Genomic DNA, 14,627 nt, shown 5'->3' on the forward strand with positions numbered 1-14,627 from the left:
TCTATTTAACACGTGTGCTGACATCAGCACAAAAAGAGTTATTTAAATATTTACTTGTACTCACGTTCTGTGTACTCATATCTTTTAGTCTAAAAGTTTATTAATAAACTACTTCTTATTTTAAATTACTTAATGTCCATATTTCGCTGGTTTGTTGGTGCTGATGATATCGTGGCGTCACCTTGCATATGAATATGCTCTTTTTTCTTTTTTGGGTGTTTTAATATTATCCTGCCAACCATAACGTCGTTATAGCGTATTACTTATAAATCCTCTTCACTCCGATGTTAGAAGTGCAATACTGTGGGCTTCATTACTGGATTTAGACAAGTTTAGTGAACCTTAGAATAATTATAAAATAAGTTTTATAAACTTGTAAAATATTTATAACATATTGCATACACAAAGTTATCGCTTCAAACCACTCTTCTATGATTCTACTGAGCGCCTTCTTTGGTTAAAATTCGATTAAAAATGCAAGACACGTACTTCTCAAAACACGAGACATTAGTTAAGCGTTAAAGCATTAATTAAGCATATTTATTACATATAGTTATAACTCCACTTTTTTGGAAAGTTGTCAAACATTTTCTTTATAACTTTAAACTCTTGTTAGTAAAATTTATATCTTATATAAATTTTACTAACAAGAATTTTTGTTTGGAAAGAATCTTTTCTGGCTGATATTGCTAACCACAAAAGTGGTCCAACTTTAAAAAAATGCTTCTTGAAATCGAATAAAACTGTAAATTAAACGTCATTGAAGTATACTATCAAAGATTAAGGTAACAATCAAAACACATAAGCATTCCTTTATATTAAACAATATCTTGCTTATAAATAATGCCATTTGCATTATATGACAAGATTAACTGAAAAAAAGGACAATGCTGCTGAAAATGTACAATTCAAATTCTAAATTACTTAACACTGCCGAATAAAGAATATAAAGCAACGCAAGAAACTTTAATTCAGAGTAATGGAAGCAAAATGTTAAAGGTAGGGTAGAAAATATTTGGTTTACAGAAAATGTTTTTAAAATTTTTCGTTTCTAAAATGATTTCCATTGCACTCCCTCTGCGATGGTAATAACATCCCGACGAAAAAAAAATCTAAAAAAAAAATACGTTTCCGGTAGTGTTTAGTTTCAGGTTCTTCTTCTTACTTTTTTTTTTTTTTTTTTTGTTATATAAACAAACAGCCAAAAACAAAAGTGCACATTCGCATCTATAAATAAAAGCATTTAACAACGCAGAACTTTACTTTCTGCAGTGCAACATTGAAAATGGTTAAAACAAATATTGGACACAATAAAAATTATCAAAATAGTTTTCACTGAACTGCAGCGAGTCTTTAACTAAGTAATTTCCTAAGAATTTGTTACCTAAATAATTAATCGTAACCGATCTTTTAAGAAATATACTACTAAGGAAATAAAGCGACACAATCCATTTCTTGTTTATTTCTTGTTTATTTCTTGTTTATTTCAAAGTACCAATGTACAATATTTTTTTGTTTTTTTTTTCTTCTTCTTGAAAATGCTAAAAATAAGATAACCAGCAACAACAATAACAACAGTAACAGCAGCAACAACAACAGCAGCAACAACAACAGCTATTACTTTAAGAATATAAAGACTTTCATAAGCAATAACAAATAAACAGATGCTGCAAGAAACAGTGAAAATGTGTGGAATGTAAAGCCAATAATTATATTTACAATATTTTCTTTAAAAATTTATAACACGAATGTATTTTAATGCACAAAATCATTGAAATTGGATTTACCATAAGTCTGGGTTTACCATAAGTCTGGGACAATACGATCTACAGTCGTGTTTTAGTCATCAGAAACGAGGCTAAAATGAGATGACCTAACAAAAGCAATTCAGATATTTATAAGATTCTGTACAAAACACATTAATTTAGTCATGTAGCTTTTTCTACTATAATTTGTTTTATATGTCATAAGCCGTTCCAATATGAGGTTGTTTATAAAGTGTTTTTATACGACGCTTTCGGTAAGATCCATAAATTACTCTGCTCTCAAGAAGAAACGGCAGTTATAAAAAACAACAACAACAACAACAACAAAAAACAACTCGAGCAATGGATATAAATCTTAAGTTTTTTCTCCTCTTTTCTACTCATATCAATATCGTGTTTTTCCCTTCTTTTTTTTTTTTTACTGTCATGGTGTTTTATGCTGTTTTGGGGGCTAGGACTTAGGGAGGTACATCTGAAGGCTGGATGCGGACCTATTACAAATATTTAAAGCTGAGGTGAATATAGGTTAATCATCTGAGCTGGAGTGCTTACTAAAATTTTAACGAAAGATGTTATCTCTTGCTGCAATGTTTATATTTACAATTTATAAAATGAAACTCTGATAAATTTTGAACCAATTAAACACCTATAGCTTTTCCAAAATCGATCTTGTTCGGCTAAACACATAAAAAAATAATGTCATCAAACTGTAAGTTATGAAGAATAACACGCACGTGTCTTTCAAAAACGTTTCAAACATTATTTAAAACTATTGCCAGCAACCAGATAGAGATATTCTAATCTGCTATGATTTTGGATATATGATTGCTTTAAATTTTCAAGATGATCATGAAAATACCGATCGCACAGATCAGAGCTCTTGAAAGAAGTTGGACAAGACAAATCTGGGCAATCTATGTCTCAGTACAACCTTATCAAACCATCATTAGTCGTCTTTCATGAATAAACAAATTTAATTTTTGCAATTCTAATAGGATTTATTTTGGATAATGTTGCATTTGGATATCCTATTGGATAAAACTAATGACTTCAAAAAAGCAAAAAATATCCAAATGTGCATGAAATAGGGTTCATAGTTACCTTTCAAAGCTACCTTTTCCTGTTAAAATGTCATGATATACATTGGTAATTTGAATTAATGGTTGAAATTTGTGCATAACAGCTAATCACATTGAAATAAAGCCAAAGGTAGCTTTTGATATCTAAAAATATCCATCTATTTTTTTAATTCTAATGTTTTACAAAAAAGATTTTTTTTAACTTGTTAAGTATATTATCATTATTATATTTCTTATGATTATTCAATTGTTTTTATTGTTAATGTTGTTATTATATTAAAGTATCTAATTTGTAGTTCTGATTAATATTAATATTACATTAAAATTTCTATTTTGTAGTTCTAATATCTACTACTGTACCATGGATATACTAGATAAAGGAAATGTTCTACTAGAACTATTGGAAGAGGCTATAACACAAGCTGATGTAAACTGTAAGCATGCTGCCAAATCAGCCTATTATGGAATTGAACGAACAGTTGAAGCTCTATATACTCGTAAAAAAAAAATAGAAGAAGCTTGGAAAGACAGAAAAAAAATTTTAGAGCAATCAGTGGAATCATGTAGATTGGATAGTGACATTAAAATGGTGAAATTCTTTTTATAATGAAGATCAAAGATAAATTAATGAATAAAAAATCTATGAAATTTTTTCAATGTTTAGTTTATTATTTAACAATGTTATAACCCTATCCTTTCTCTTGTGTTATAGTTTATTATCAGTAAAAGACTTTTTTTTTTTTTTACACAAAGTGTGCTCAATGGTTGCTTACTGAAGGTGAGAAATACTTAGCAACCCTAAAGCCTTGTTTGTCAACTGAAGAATTATCAGCCATGTTGCAAAAGCATTCAGATTTTACAGAGCTGTTTGAGGTAGAAAGTCTTTTAATTTGGAGAAAATTGTATAACATAAATGATTAGTAGTTGTTAGTAAACTTATGTGTATGTATATGCATGTGTATATATGTTTATGTGTATGTGTGTGTATGTGTTTGTGTGTATATAGATAAAAACTCTTTTCTTCTAGAGCAAACACAAAGAAGCAAAAAAGTTGTTTGTTGAAGGACAAAAATTGATTCATCGAGGCCATTTTGATGTGGCTGCAGTTAAGTATATGATAAGTAAGTTGGATCGATGGTATGTTTCTTTTCAACAGAAACTTGAACAGTCAAAAAACCTTATGGAGCAAACTTTAGCATTTTATCAGTCAGTTGAAAGTGTAAGTTGTTTTGCTATTTTTCTTTTATGAGTTAATATAATAAACCTGTAAAACTAATACAAAACTATTTGAAATTTTTTCTCACAAATAAGGTAACCGGATCTTTGGAAAAAATTATTTCTAAACTTGACAACAAAACCAATGATTTTGAGAAATCAAAATATCGCAAAGAAGCAATTCAAATTGCTTCTTCAGTATTGCGTGAAGGTCAGTTACTACTTAACAAAACACATGATATAAAGGTTGCTGAGCTTTTAAATAAACTAAATAATGTTCACAAAAGTATTATGGCAAAGACTGATTGCAGACAATTTACTGGGGATGCTGAATTAAGTGCATTGAACTCTGAGATTGAAATAATATCAAATTGGTTAACTAATATTGGTGAGAACTTTTTAGACACACACACTGTTGTTGGTGATAGACAACAGTTAGCTGTAGCATTTCTTAATGAGCACCAACAAATTTTTCTGGAGCTTACAAATTATGATAAAGAGTTACTCAGAATTAAAGCAAGTATCCTGCAGATACAGAAAAAGAAAAAGAAGAGTGAACTTAGTGATAAAGTAGAGAACCTTCAAAATAAATCTATAACATTATCTGAAAGGCTAAAGCATAGAATCAATGTTGTTTCTATGATGATTGCATTTATTGAGCACACAGACGAAGTAAGTGATATTAATTTTTAACTAAGTTAGCTGAATCTCTAACTATAAACACAAGGCATATCATATAAAGTGTTATACAAGAAACAAACATTTTTTTTTTTTTTTTTTTTTTAATACTACACTTCATTTGTCAGATTTTTTGATGTTAAATTTAGATTTTTAAAAGTATTTTCCTTTTGGAAGAAGAACTGACTAGTAATCAAGCTAATGAAAACATTAATGCCTCATTTACCACAATCAACAGGCAGAAGCAAGAAAAAGAAGAGATTATTAATCGAGCAGAAGTTTTACAGGAAGAAGGACAAAGAATATTAGATGACCTTAGTTTAGTAAGTCTGGTTAATAACTTTAAAGTAATAATAAAATGTGATTTTTGTTCTTGTTTGTAATTGCTTTTATTTATTTGCAACTTTTGAAATAAGATTTTTAAAAGTTAATTAGTACATAAATTTTATATACATATATTAACATTACATTATTTGGAAATTTTTGAAAATCAAAAATCCAAATATATTTTAATTTTAGCTTTTTAGTTTATTTAAAGAAGAAAGAAAATAACTTTTTTTTTCTCCTGAAGAAATGTGAATAAAGCTTCATAAAATCATTTCATAATTTGATTTTCCTACTTAATCAAGCAGCATTTAATGTGCTTTCAAAATTTCAGTGTGTTTCTGAGAAAGCCCTTGATCAAGGTGCAATCAAAATGAAAATTGGAAAAGACCTCAAAAATATTGTTGTGCACACTATGCAACTTGAAGAACTGTGGGATCAGCGTGAAAATCAATCAGATTCTAATAAAAGGCTTAACACACAGTTTTATGATTTTGAAAAAGAAATTCGAAAGGTTAACTTGTAAATTGTTGATTTGTAAAAGATCATTCGATAAAAATTTGAGTTCTTTTAAAATGTGAAAGTGATCAAAAGTCTTTTTTGTTTTGTTTTTTTTGACATAAAAATCTTAGAAAAAAAACTCTTAAAAACCTTAGTATCAAACTTTTGCTAGCCAGTTTTTGACAATTACTCTCTGTTCTTTAAATCTCTTCTTATTTTGAAAAATTATTAATAGGAAAATATTTAATAGGAGATTTTTTCAAACAGGTCATAAATGGGTCCCACAACGAAAGTGAAGATCTTTTACCAACATTTGTCAATGATGATCAGAGTGGCTTCAACACTACTCAGTTAGAAGAAAAGTTACAGCAGTTCAAGAATGTTGCAACAGTATGGTTTACTTCAAGTTACAAATTTTTACTGAAAAATTTCAATTTTAACTCATTTTTATTACTAACCAAGTTGGTTATTTAGCATGTAAGCTGACATTCATCGTGGGAAAAGTTTTTTTTTTTTTTTTTGATCTGAAAAGTTTTTTTTTTTACTAATATACATAGAAAAGCAAATGGCAAAATAAAAAAAACCATAAGAACGAGAACCATGTTTAACGTTTCATTAACAATGTCCTATTGCTCCATAAAATTTTTCTGACTGTTTATTTATTTATTTTTTTTACTTGTTTTTTAACTTGTTAAGTTTCTCTTTGAATTATATGAAGTGATAATTAGTGACTTAAATGATGATGCTGGTGGACTGGAAAGTAATACTGATAATAAATACAATATTAATTTTTTTCTTATTTCTTTCTTAATTTTTCAACTCATGAAATATACTTATAGATTGCAAATGGAGAGATAGAAAATCATCTCAAAGTAGCGAAATCATTAAAACTTCAAAATAGTGATGCTATAAAGTCAGCCATTCATCTAAAACTAACTCATCAGAAATTTAAAACTAAACTAAGCAAATATGAAGTCTTGCTTTCCATGTGTTCCACATTCTATGCAAGTGTTGAAAAGGTATTAATTCTATTTTAAAAGATGTATGTTTTACTTTGTTCTGAATTGAGTTGGGTCAGTTTTAGCCTTTATTATTAACAGTTATTAAAGATATTTTTTTTTTTTTGTTATAATACATTTTTAAACTTTTCTTAATTTGATAACAAATCTTATAATTATTTAGTTGGTTATTTTAATGAGTGATTTACTGCAAGATTGCTTATATGGTGTCTTGCCTCGAACAATAGCATCAGCTCAATACAAGCTTAAAGATCATTCTGAGGTTTTAAATACTTTAGAGCAACTTTTTGGTCACACAATACAAAGTAGTCAGTTTATATTAGAATTTTTTGAACCTAATGAGATAACCCCTAGTGCCATTCAAATGCCAATTGATGCTGCTAGTAAACCAAATGGAAAAAGAGAATCTTCAGATATGAAGCAAACAAATGTAGAAGATGATTTGCAGCTCCTAAAGTATTTGCAAGAGTTATTTGAAGTAAGCCCCCTCGTGTTTAAGCTATTAATTTGATAAACCAAACAGAATCAAGTAGGTTTAAGTTGATTTTTGTTAGGTTGCTTTGCTTGCTTAATTGTTTATCTTCTTGTAGGTTATGCTAACAATCGAGGAAAACATTCGTCAAGTTCTAAGCTTTAGTAAGAAGTTTGGAGACTCTCTAATCTCAGCTGTTACTTTATGTCAAGAATCAGATCAGTTCCATGATGAAGTAAAAGTAAGCTGATTGTTCTTACTGATTTTATTTATAAACTCAATCTTATATTAAGAATTTGTCATCATAACTCAATCCTATTAAAAATAGTTATCATTATAATTCAATGCTATTGTGACAAATTATAATCATAATACAATCCTATTGTGACAAACTATGAAAAGTTATGGAATGTGTATTATATAATTTGTTTAATGTGTTAAAATGGTTATTGAATAAAATATATGAAATAGAAGTATTTAATGTTTTTAGTTTTCATATAAAAGTTTTAAATTTTATTTTGTTTTGTTGTTAAAGAAAACAGAGCAGCGAATTAACTTGTTGCGAACTAATGTATTAGTGAGTACTACCCACCCAGAATATGGTCTGATTGAAAAAAAACTAGTCTTACTTGAAAAACTCTGGGTAAAACTCACTGAAATGATGGAGAATCATAGAACACTTTTAAATACTGCTGTAAAGTTTTATCAAGTCTGCGATCAGGTAAATAGTTTTGCTTAGATGTATTTTATTTTGTCTATTTATTTAACACAATTATTTTTTTCTAATTTTTGATTATTTCAAAATTGTATTAGGTGGAAACCTGGCTTCAGGACAGTTACCAATTTTTGAAAACAACAAGAGGGGGTGCTAGACGTTGTGCAATTGAAAAAGATTTTAGAGAACTTATAGATCTCATTGAAAATTTCCAATTCTCTGGAGTTGAAATCCAACGGTTGAGGCTTTCCCACCTTTTACAGTTAGCTGTACAACTTGACTATAAGGATGTTAAACTGCGTGCTCAATTATTAAATGAAAGTCAAGAAAAAATTAATTATCGACTTCAGCAATTATTAAATGACATGGAAAGTCAGATTATCAAGTTAAAAGAATTTGTAAGTGTTAAATTGTTTTCTCATTTCAGAAGCCAACCAATTTAGTCGAAGTTTTAATGACCAAAATTGTCTGCACTTACTAAATACCTCTCATTGCTTCTTGTTTTAGGTATTTTAATACTAGGAGATAATAATTTTAAGTGATATTGACATGCTTGATGTTGAATAATGAGTTTAAACTTTTATTTTTCTTAAGGGTCCTGATGCAGAATTTTTTCTTACTGAGTTTCCTGATGAGCAGAATGACATTGAAGAGTATAAAGCACTTGAGCGAAATATTATTTTAAGTAATGGTTTGCAACAACAGCAAAGTAATTCAAGCATTGTGGTCAATAAGCAGTCACTAACAGCAGCTAGAAAGATTAGCTATTCTGATAATTTTCAGAAAAGTATAAGCGATCAGCCAAAGTTGATAGTAAATGTTTCTAGCAATAATACTGTTCCTACTAACATTCAACAGCACCTTTCACCACTTGTACAGTCTGAACTAAATCAACTTTGTAAACAAGATGATAAAAATGGCAATTTATTTGGAGCACCTAAATTGTATGACCCTGGTCAAGCTTATATTGATCCTAATGCTGTTCAGATGGAAGTGTCAGTAAAAACTGATTACAATGTTGAATCTAGCCCTCCAACTGCATCAATCGATGAAAAAGGATTAACATATACTATAAACAAAACACTAGTCACTACAACCAAGCAAGTTACAACCCATCTAACCCAAGCATACAAAACAGAAGTTGAGATAGTCCATGTTGACAGTAAAGAAGATCTGCCAGAACGCTTATTGTTAGCAAACACAGAACCAGATAAAGTTTTTATTTCTGTGACATCAGTTAGTAACATGAGTAAAGAATCAGGTTCTGATGCAGATGGCACTATAAAGTTGCAAAAAGCAAATGAAAATATATGCAGGGCAGTGGAGAGTAGTATTTTCAATGATGAAGGGTAATTCTTTATTAACAATATTCTTTACTGTTAGTATTCTTTATTAACATTCTTCATTGTTGACATTCTTTATTATTGACATTCTTTATTATTGACATTCTTTATTATTGACATTCTTTACTATTGGCATTCTTTATTAATATCTATTATCGTTATTTTTTACTAATATTCTTTACTATTATTCTTTATCATTATTATTCTTTTTTATTAATATATATTTTCTTAGATTTTTTTTAGTTTTGCTTGTTTTGTTACTTAATTATCTGCATAAAAACTTCATTAAAATCTAAATGTAGCTCATTTGTATATCAAATTAATTCTTTTATTTAAGTTTTGCTATTTGAAAAAGTATCTTATTGTGAATCTTTCATGTTTCGGTTGGCCCTTTATTCAGTTTCATCTTAATCACTGTATTTGATAATCGATCTAAAATAAATCACAAACTAGCTTATGTATTGATAGCTTTGCATTTTAATATTGTTTACTTATTGACAACTTTTATTGCGCTATATTTATGTATTGTTTAATTGCAAATAAATGTTAAGGATAAGTAAACATCACTTTTCATATAATAAGTCAATATTATTTTTTCATCCTCCACTGTTAAAAACATTTTTACATGCATTTTAAAAATATATTTAATGAAAGTTTTGTTTATTTGCACTATATGCTGTGTTTTTTTAGGTTTCTGCCAAAGTTTCTCTGTTATTTAAATATAACAAATTATTTGGTTAATTGAAGTTGTTCATAATAAAATTTTGATAAGTTGTTCATAATAAAATTTTGATAAGTTGGGAAAACAGTGACTTCTTTTGTTTATGCTTTCTTTTAATTACAGCCTTGTTATTTTTTTTTTTTTTTTTTTTTTTTTAGTAAATACAATATTGATCAGACTGAAATAATGTTCCAAGAAGCTGAAAATGTACAAGCTAGTTCTTCATTGAGACAGTTTGAAATATCTGCCAAAGATGCAAACAATAAAAGTATATCTGTTAGACATGTAAGTAGTGAAAAGCTTTTAATTGTCTGATGATCTTGTAAATTTTTACAACTTAAACATTATGCAAAATGTATTAAGGTATACAAATATTGGTAAAAAATACACCATTTTATATCTTTAATACGTGTGGATACTTCAGTTCAACCTTTTTTTAAAATTTTTTTATACAACGTTTTAGATACCTAAGTTCAAGACAAATGGTTCCTTGCTAATGTTAGGTGGAGCTCAAATAACTGATGATCGTCCCATATCAATGGTAGAACTAACTCTGAGTTTGGAAGGTATACTCTCAGAAAATGAAGTAAGTCCGGTTGTTCATGTCATAGAATCTAAAGAAGATTCTTCTAGCATTTCTGCAGACAGACTTGAAATTATTAGTGAGGTTGTTCCTGAAAATCATGAAAATCAAGTCCATCATGAAAACCCAAGTATTATAATTGATCAAGCTGAAAGCTGTGAAAATTATATAAAGATAACAGATGATAATCAAAGTTTTAATGGTTCTAATGCAGAAGTGTCAGAATCTACAGAGTCTTCATCAAAAAGTGTAAACAAAGTAATTTATAAGGATTTTGTCAACAGACTGTTAGTAGAAGACTCAAAATACAACGATCTGCTGCATTGCTTAATAAAAGTATTTTTTAACTTTTGCTTTTCTTATTTTGACTTAATATTTTTCTATATTGTTAATTTTTAATATATTTAACTATACAGTTATTGTTAAATTACTATATAAGCAAAATTAATTTTATAGCAGTTTAGTAATATCTATACAATTTTTATTATATCTATTGCTTATTTAATAATATCTATACAATTTTTATTACGTATTGGTTATTTACATATAGCTGTGAAATAGAAATAGTAACAAAGCGAGTTAGGTTTAATAGATTTGAGAGAAATTTTTAATAAGATCTGTTAATTATTACAATTTCTGTAAAGATGTTAATTACTACAATTTATCTAATTAACTTAGTGAAAACTCTGAAAATGCTGAAGGTTTAAAATTGTGTGTATAAAATGTTACAATCTGCAAAAGTTTTTTTTTACATTAAGAAGTTAAGTATAAAAAGTATCAACAATATTTGCTGTTGTTGAAATTCATTAAATCTTTAAGAATTGTCAGAGCACTAGTAATAAAAAATATTGAGCTGAGATTTTTTTATCTAGAATTACTTTGACAAAATATCGGTTGCACCATTGAAGCTGCAAAAGAATAAGAATGCCATATTTCGTAATATTAAAGATATGTACAATTTTCACAAAAGGTTGACATTTGTGTTCTTCATTCTGTTAATATTAAAAGATAAGAAAAAGAATGTTACAACCTCGTTTTTTTTTTTTTTTTTTTGAAATAATATAAATATTATGTTTTTTCATTCCTTCTCTTTGCAGTGTTTTTGGACCTAGTGTTCAGGCATCAAGTGGTATTGATGACATAATAGACACTTATCTGCGACACGTAAAAAATTTTAAAAATTTTTAACCTTTTTTTTTTGGTGTTAACTCATTAGTTGCAATTTTCTTTTTTTTTTAAATATGTAAATTTATTATTAATAAAAGAAAAAGAAAATTGCAGCTAATAGCAAAATATATAGTAGCAAAAAACTATTTTGATTGTTTTTCTATATTCAGATTTTTTTCTACTAGTCATTTAATTATATGGTCATTCTCTTTAATTTATCTTTCAGGTTGAAAAATTTGTGAAACTATATTCTCACTATGTTAAAACAGAACCTAGTGTTGAGAAATCATTGTCAAATGTTTCATATTTTGCTGTAAGATATTTGCTGACTTGTATTTATTTTATTTTCCAAATAGTTTCTAGATTTTCTTCACTAATTTTACTTATGTAGCTTGCTAATAATTACTATGAATTTTGTAGTAATTTTTGTAATGCTTTGTCTCAAAAGTTGTTATTTGTGTTACTATTTATTTTTTAAGGATTGTAATGTACATAAAAGTCAAATAAAAGAGCATTTGCAGGCTCCACAAGACCACTTAAAGTCATTATGCTGCATTTTTGAAACCCTTATATGCCAAATGCAACTTGCTAATAGTGATCCAGCAAAAGTGCAGGTAATTGTGCTGCATTAATAGTTTTGTGTTATTTATAACAATAAATTCAGATTTTATAGAGTATATTTTAACTGACAGAATTTTTTCTTTTTTTTTTAAGTTTAGTAACTCACATTGCATTCAGCAATATATATAACAAAATGTAGTTTTACAAATTTATCTTTAACTTTTTTATAATTTTTTTTTTTTTTTTTTTCTTTTTTTCTTTACATTCATGAATTTTTTTCTTAGATTCATAAACTTCCAAAAAAAATTTGTAATCTTTTTAAAAATATCAACGTTTACACAATGTTCTGTTTGAAAAAGCCTTTGAGCTACTTTCACATTTATTTGTTGTTTACTTAATACTTTAGCTTTTGCTGCAGTTGTTAAAAGATATTCTAAATATGGTAAAAGTTGAGATTAAAAAAATACTTGAGAAGGTAGAGAAAATCAACAAAGCTTTAAAAGAAAAGCAGAAATTTTTTGATGAGCAACAACAGTTGAGGAGTCTTGAAAAGGAAAAAGAAGAAAATAAACAGGAAGAATTAAAAAGTGCAGTGTTTATTCCTGTAGGACAACAGCTATGTCCAGATAATGCTGCAAATTTAAATAAGGATCCCTCTGAACAATCCGACTTAAAAGAAGAGCAGTTGATTTTACTTAATGAACCAAAACCTACAATTGTTGGTGATCAAGCACTAGAACTTCAAATAGTTTTGTCCCAGCAACAACATTCTGTGGAAGAATTGCAGAAATATCAAGATCCACTATTAAATGATCCAGAGTTTCAACTGGAAGTTCAAGAACCTCAAGTAGAATACCAAGAAACCCAGTCAGAATACCAAGAACCACAACAGGATTATCAAGAGTCTCAACTAGTTATAAACAAAGAAAATGAACCAAAGTTCCTTATTGAAGATAAAAAACTAAATAGTGAAGAAGTCTCAGATAAAACAAAATCTGAGGAAATTTCACAAAATTTAAATGACTGCATAGATGAGGGATACATTGAAAGTAGTTCACCACAAGAGTATATAGTTAGTGAAAATAAGCTAAATAGTTGTGTTCAAATAAAAAGTTTTAACGATCAACTCAAATATATTATTGCACAAGGCTATACAGCAAAGAAAAAAGACGAGTTAAATCTTCCTTTAGGATCTGAAGTTTTTGTACTAGAAGAGAAAGGAGAAAGAAGCTACGTTGCAGCTATGAGTAAGCATGGTCAAGAATTAGATAGAGGTTGGGTTCCAACATTTTCTTTACAGAAAAAGGAAGATGCTGATAAAGATCTTTTTTCTGAGAAAGGTACTTATTTAAAAAGAATCTCTTAGCACTTTAAAATGCTTTAGTTGGTTCTTAAATCTAAAAATGATTTATTAAAAACCATAAAATAACAGTTTTAGCCCTTTAAAAAATAAGCATACTTAAAAATATACTTATTTACAATACTACGACAAGTGTATGATAAATTATAGCTATAAGAAAGTATAACTGTAATAAAATTTGATATTTTTGTACTTGTTTAAGCAAAACCTGCAAAAGTTGTTACTCCCTTAATGCCATGTTCCGCAATTGAAGGAAGTTCTGCCATACTATCTGTTAAGATTGCTGGGTACCCTAAACCTGAAGTTAAATGGTATTTGGATGGTCTGCCAGTTCGTAATGACATTAATCATTGTGTTACTCAAAAAGATGATGTTGTAATGTTAAAGATTTCTCCAGCTCTTATTGATGATGAGGGTATATATACTGTAAAAGTCATGAATGCACTTGGATCTGCTAGCTGCCAAGCAGAATTGATTGTACAATGTAAGAGTTGTTTTTAAATGTTCCTCTTAATTCTTAACAAAAGTAGCATGGAGTAGTAGCACTTGTTTGTAATAGCACTAATTATTTATAAAGATAACTTGTTTCTTTTTCTCATTCATTTCTTCTGAGCCATTGTCATTAGAAAAGGTTTTTTATGCCTTTGGCATATTTCTCTAAAATATGTCCTGACTCTTTTGAATGTATAAATTTAATGAATAGATATACATTAAAGACAATTATATATCAGTCTAATGATGTGATTACCCTTAACTGATAAAGAATAAAAAGTTGAGGATATGTTTGTAATGTTGAAAATGGAATAAAATAAATTTTTTAGTTATTTTGTTTTGAATTGTTGGTAGTTTCTAGCAATCAAAAAAGTTACTCAATTTATGAAAGTATCTTTTGAGAAAAAGCTAAAATTTAAATCAGAACTAAAGTTAAAATGCTTTTTCCATTCATTATTTTTTTAGCTGATGAATCTTCAATGAGTGGCTTAAGTGACTTTGACTCTGAAGATTGTACCAAAACTACCCCAATCACTTTGTCAAGGTTTCTGAGATTGTCTTCTAAAGTGCTGAAACATAACTTTTAGCAATATTTTCTTTTACTATTATATTTTTATATCTACTGAACATT

General features: G+C 28.0%; 1 protein-coding gene across 6 annotated transcripts in view; it reads left to right on the top strand.

The window, feature by feature from the left end:
* Positions 1-756: 756 nt before the first annotated feature.
* Positions 757-14,627, top strand: part of LOC145186002 (obscurin-like) — a 57,609-nt gene continuing 43,738 nt past the window's right edge. For 5 of the 6 annotated variants that reach the window (XM_090098211.1, XM_090098213.1, XM_090098214.1 and 2 more), the window contains exons 1-23: positions 757-999; positions 3,185-3,434; positions 3,599-3,718; positions 3,873-4,064; positions 4,157-4,732; positions 4,888-5,061; positions 5,397-5,576; positions 5,831-5,953; positions 6,403-6,582; positions 6,746-7,060; positions 7,173-7,295; positions 7,590-7,775; positions 7,868-8,167; positions 8,364-9,118; positions 9,992-10,118; positions 10,297-10,752; positions 11,289-11,386; positions 11,514-11,580; positions 11,810-11,896; positions 12,063-12,197; positions 12,551-13,484; positions 13,707-13,988; positions 14,462-14,540. In XM_090098211.1, coding sequence (XP_089954337.1) covers positions 3,207-3,434; positions 3,599-3,718; positions 3,873-4,064; positions 4,157-4,732; positions 4,888-5,061; positions 5,397-5,576; positions 5,831-5,953; positions 6,403-6,582; positions 6,746-7,060; positions 7,173-7,295; positions 7,590-7,775; positions 7,868-8,167; positions 8,364-9,118; positions 9,992-10,118; positions 10,297-10,752; positions 11,289-11,386; positions 11,514-11,580; positions 11,810-11,896; positions 12,063-12,197; positions 12,551-13,484; positions 13,707-13,988; positions 14,462-14,540 — 5,717 coding nt within the window. In that variant the 5' untranslated portion in view covers positions 757-999; positions 3,185-3,206. Of the gene's footprint in view, positions 1,000-1,558; positions 2,976-3,184; positions 3,435-3,598; positions 3,719-3,872; positions 4,065-4,156; positions 4,733-4,887; positions 5,062-5,396; positions 5,577-5,830; positions 5,954-6,402; positions 6,583-6,745; positions 7,061-7,172; positions 7,296-7,589; positions 7,776-7,867; positions 8,168-8,363; positions 9,119-9,991; positions 10,119-10,296; positions 10,753-11,288; positions 11,387-11,513; positions 11,581-11,809; positions 11,897-12,062; positions 12,198-12,550; positions 13,485-13,706; positions 13,989-14,461; positions 14,541-14,627 lie in introns of those variants that run through there. The other variant, XM_090098212.1, reaches the window with a different exon arrangement.

Source organism: Hydra viridissima, unplaced genomic scaffold, assembly GCF_058129835.1.
Source record: "Hydra viridissima isolate aposymbiotic clone 2 unplaced genomic scaffold, HvirCarnegie_v1 scaffold_9, whole genome shotgun sequence".
NCBI lineage: Eukaryota > Metazoa > Cnidaria > Hydrozoa > Anthoathecata > Hydridae > Hydra > Hydra viridissima.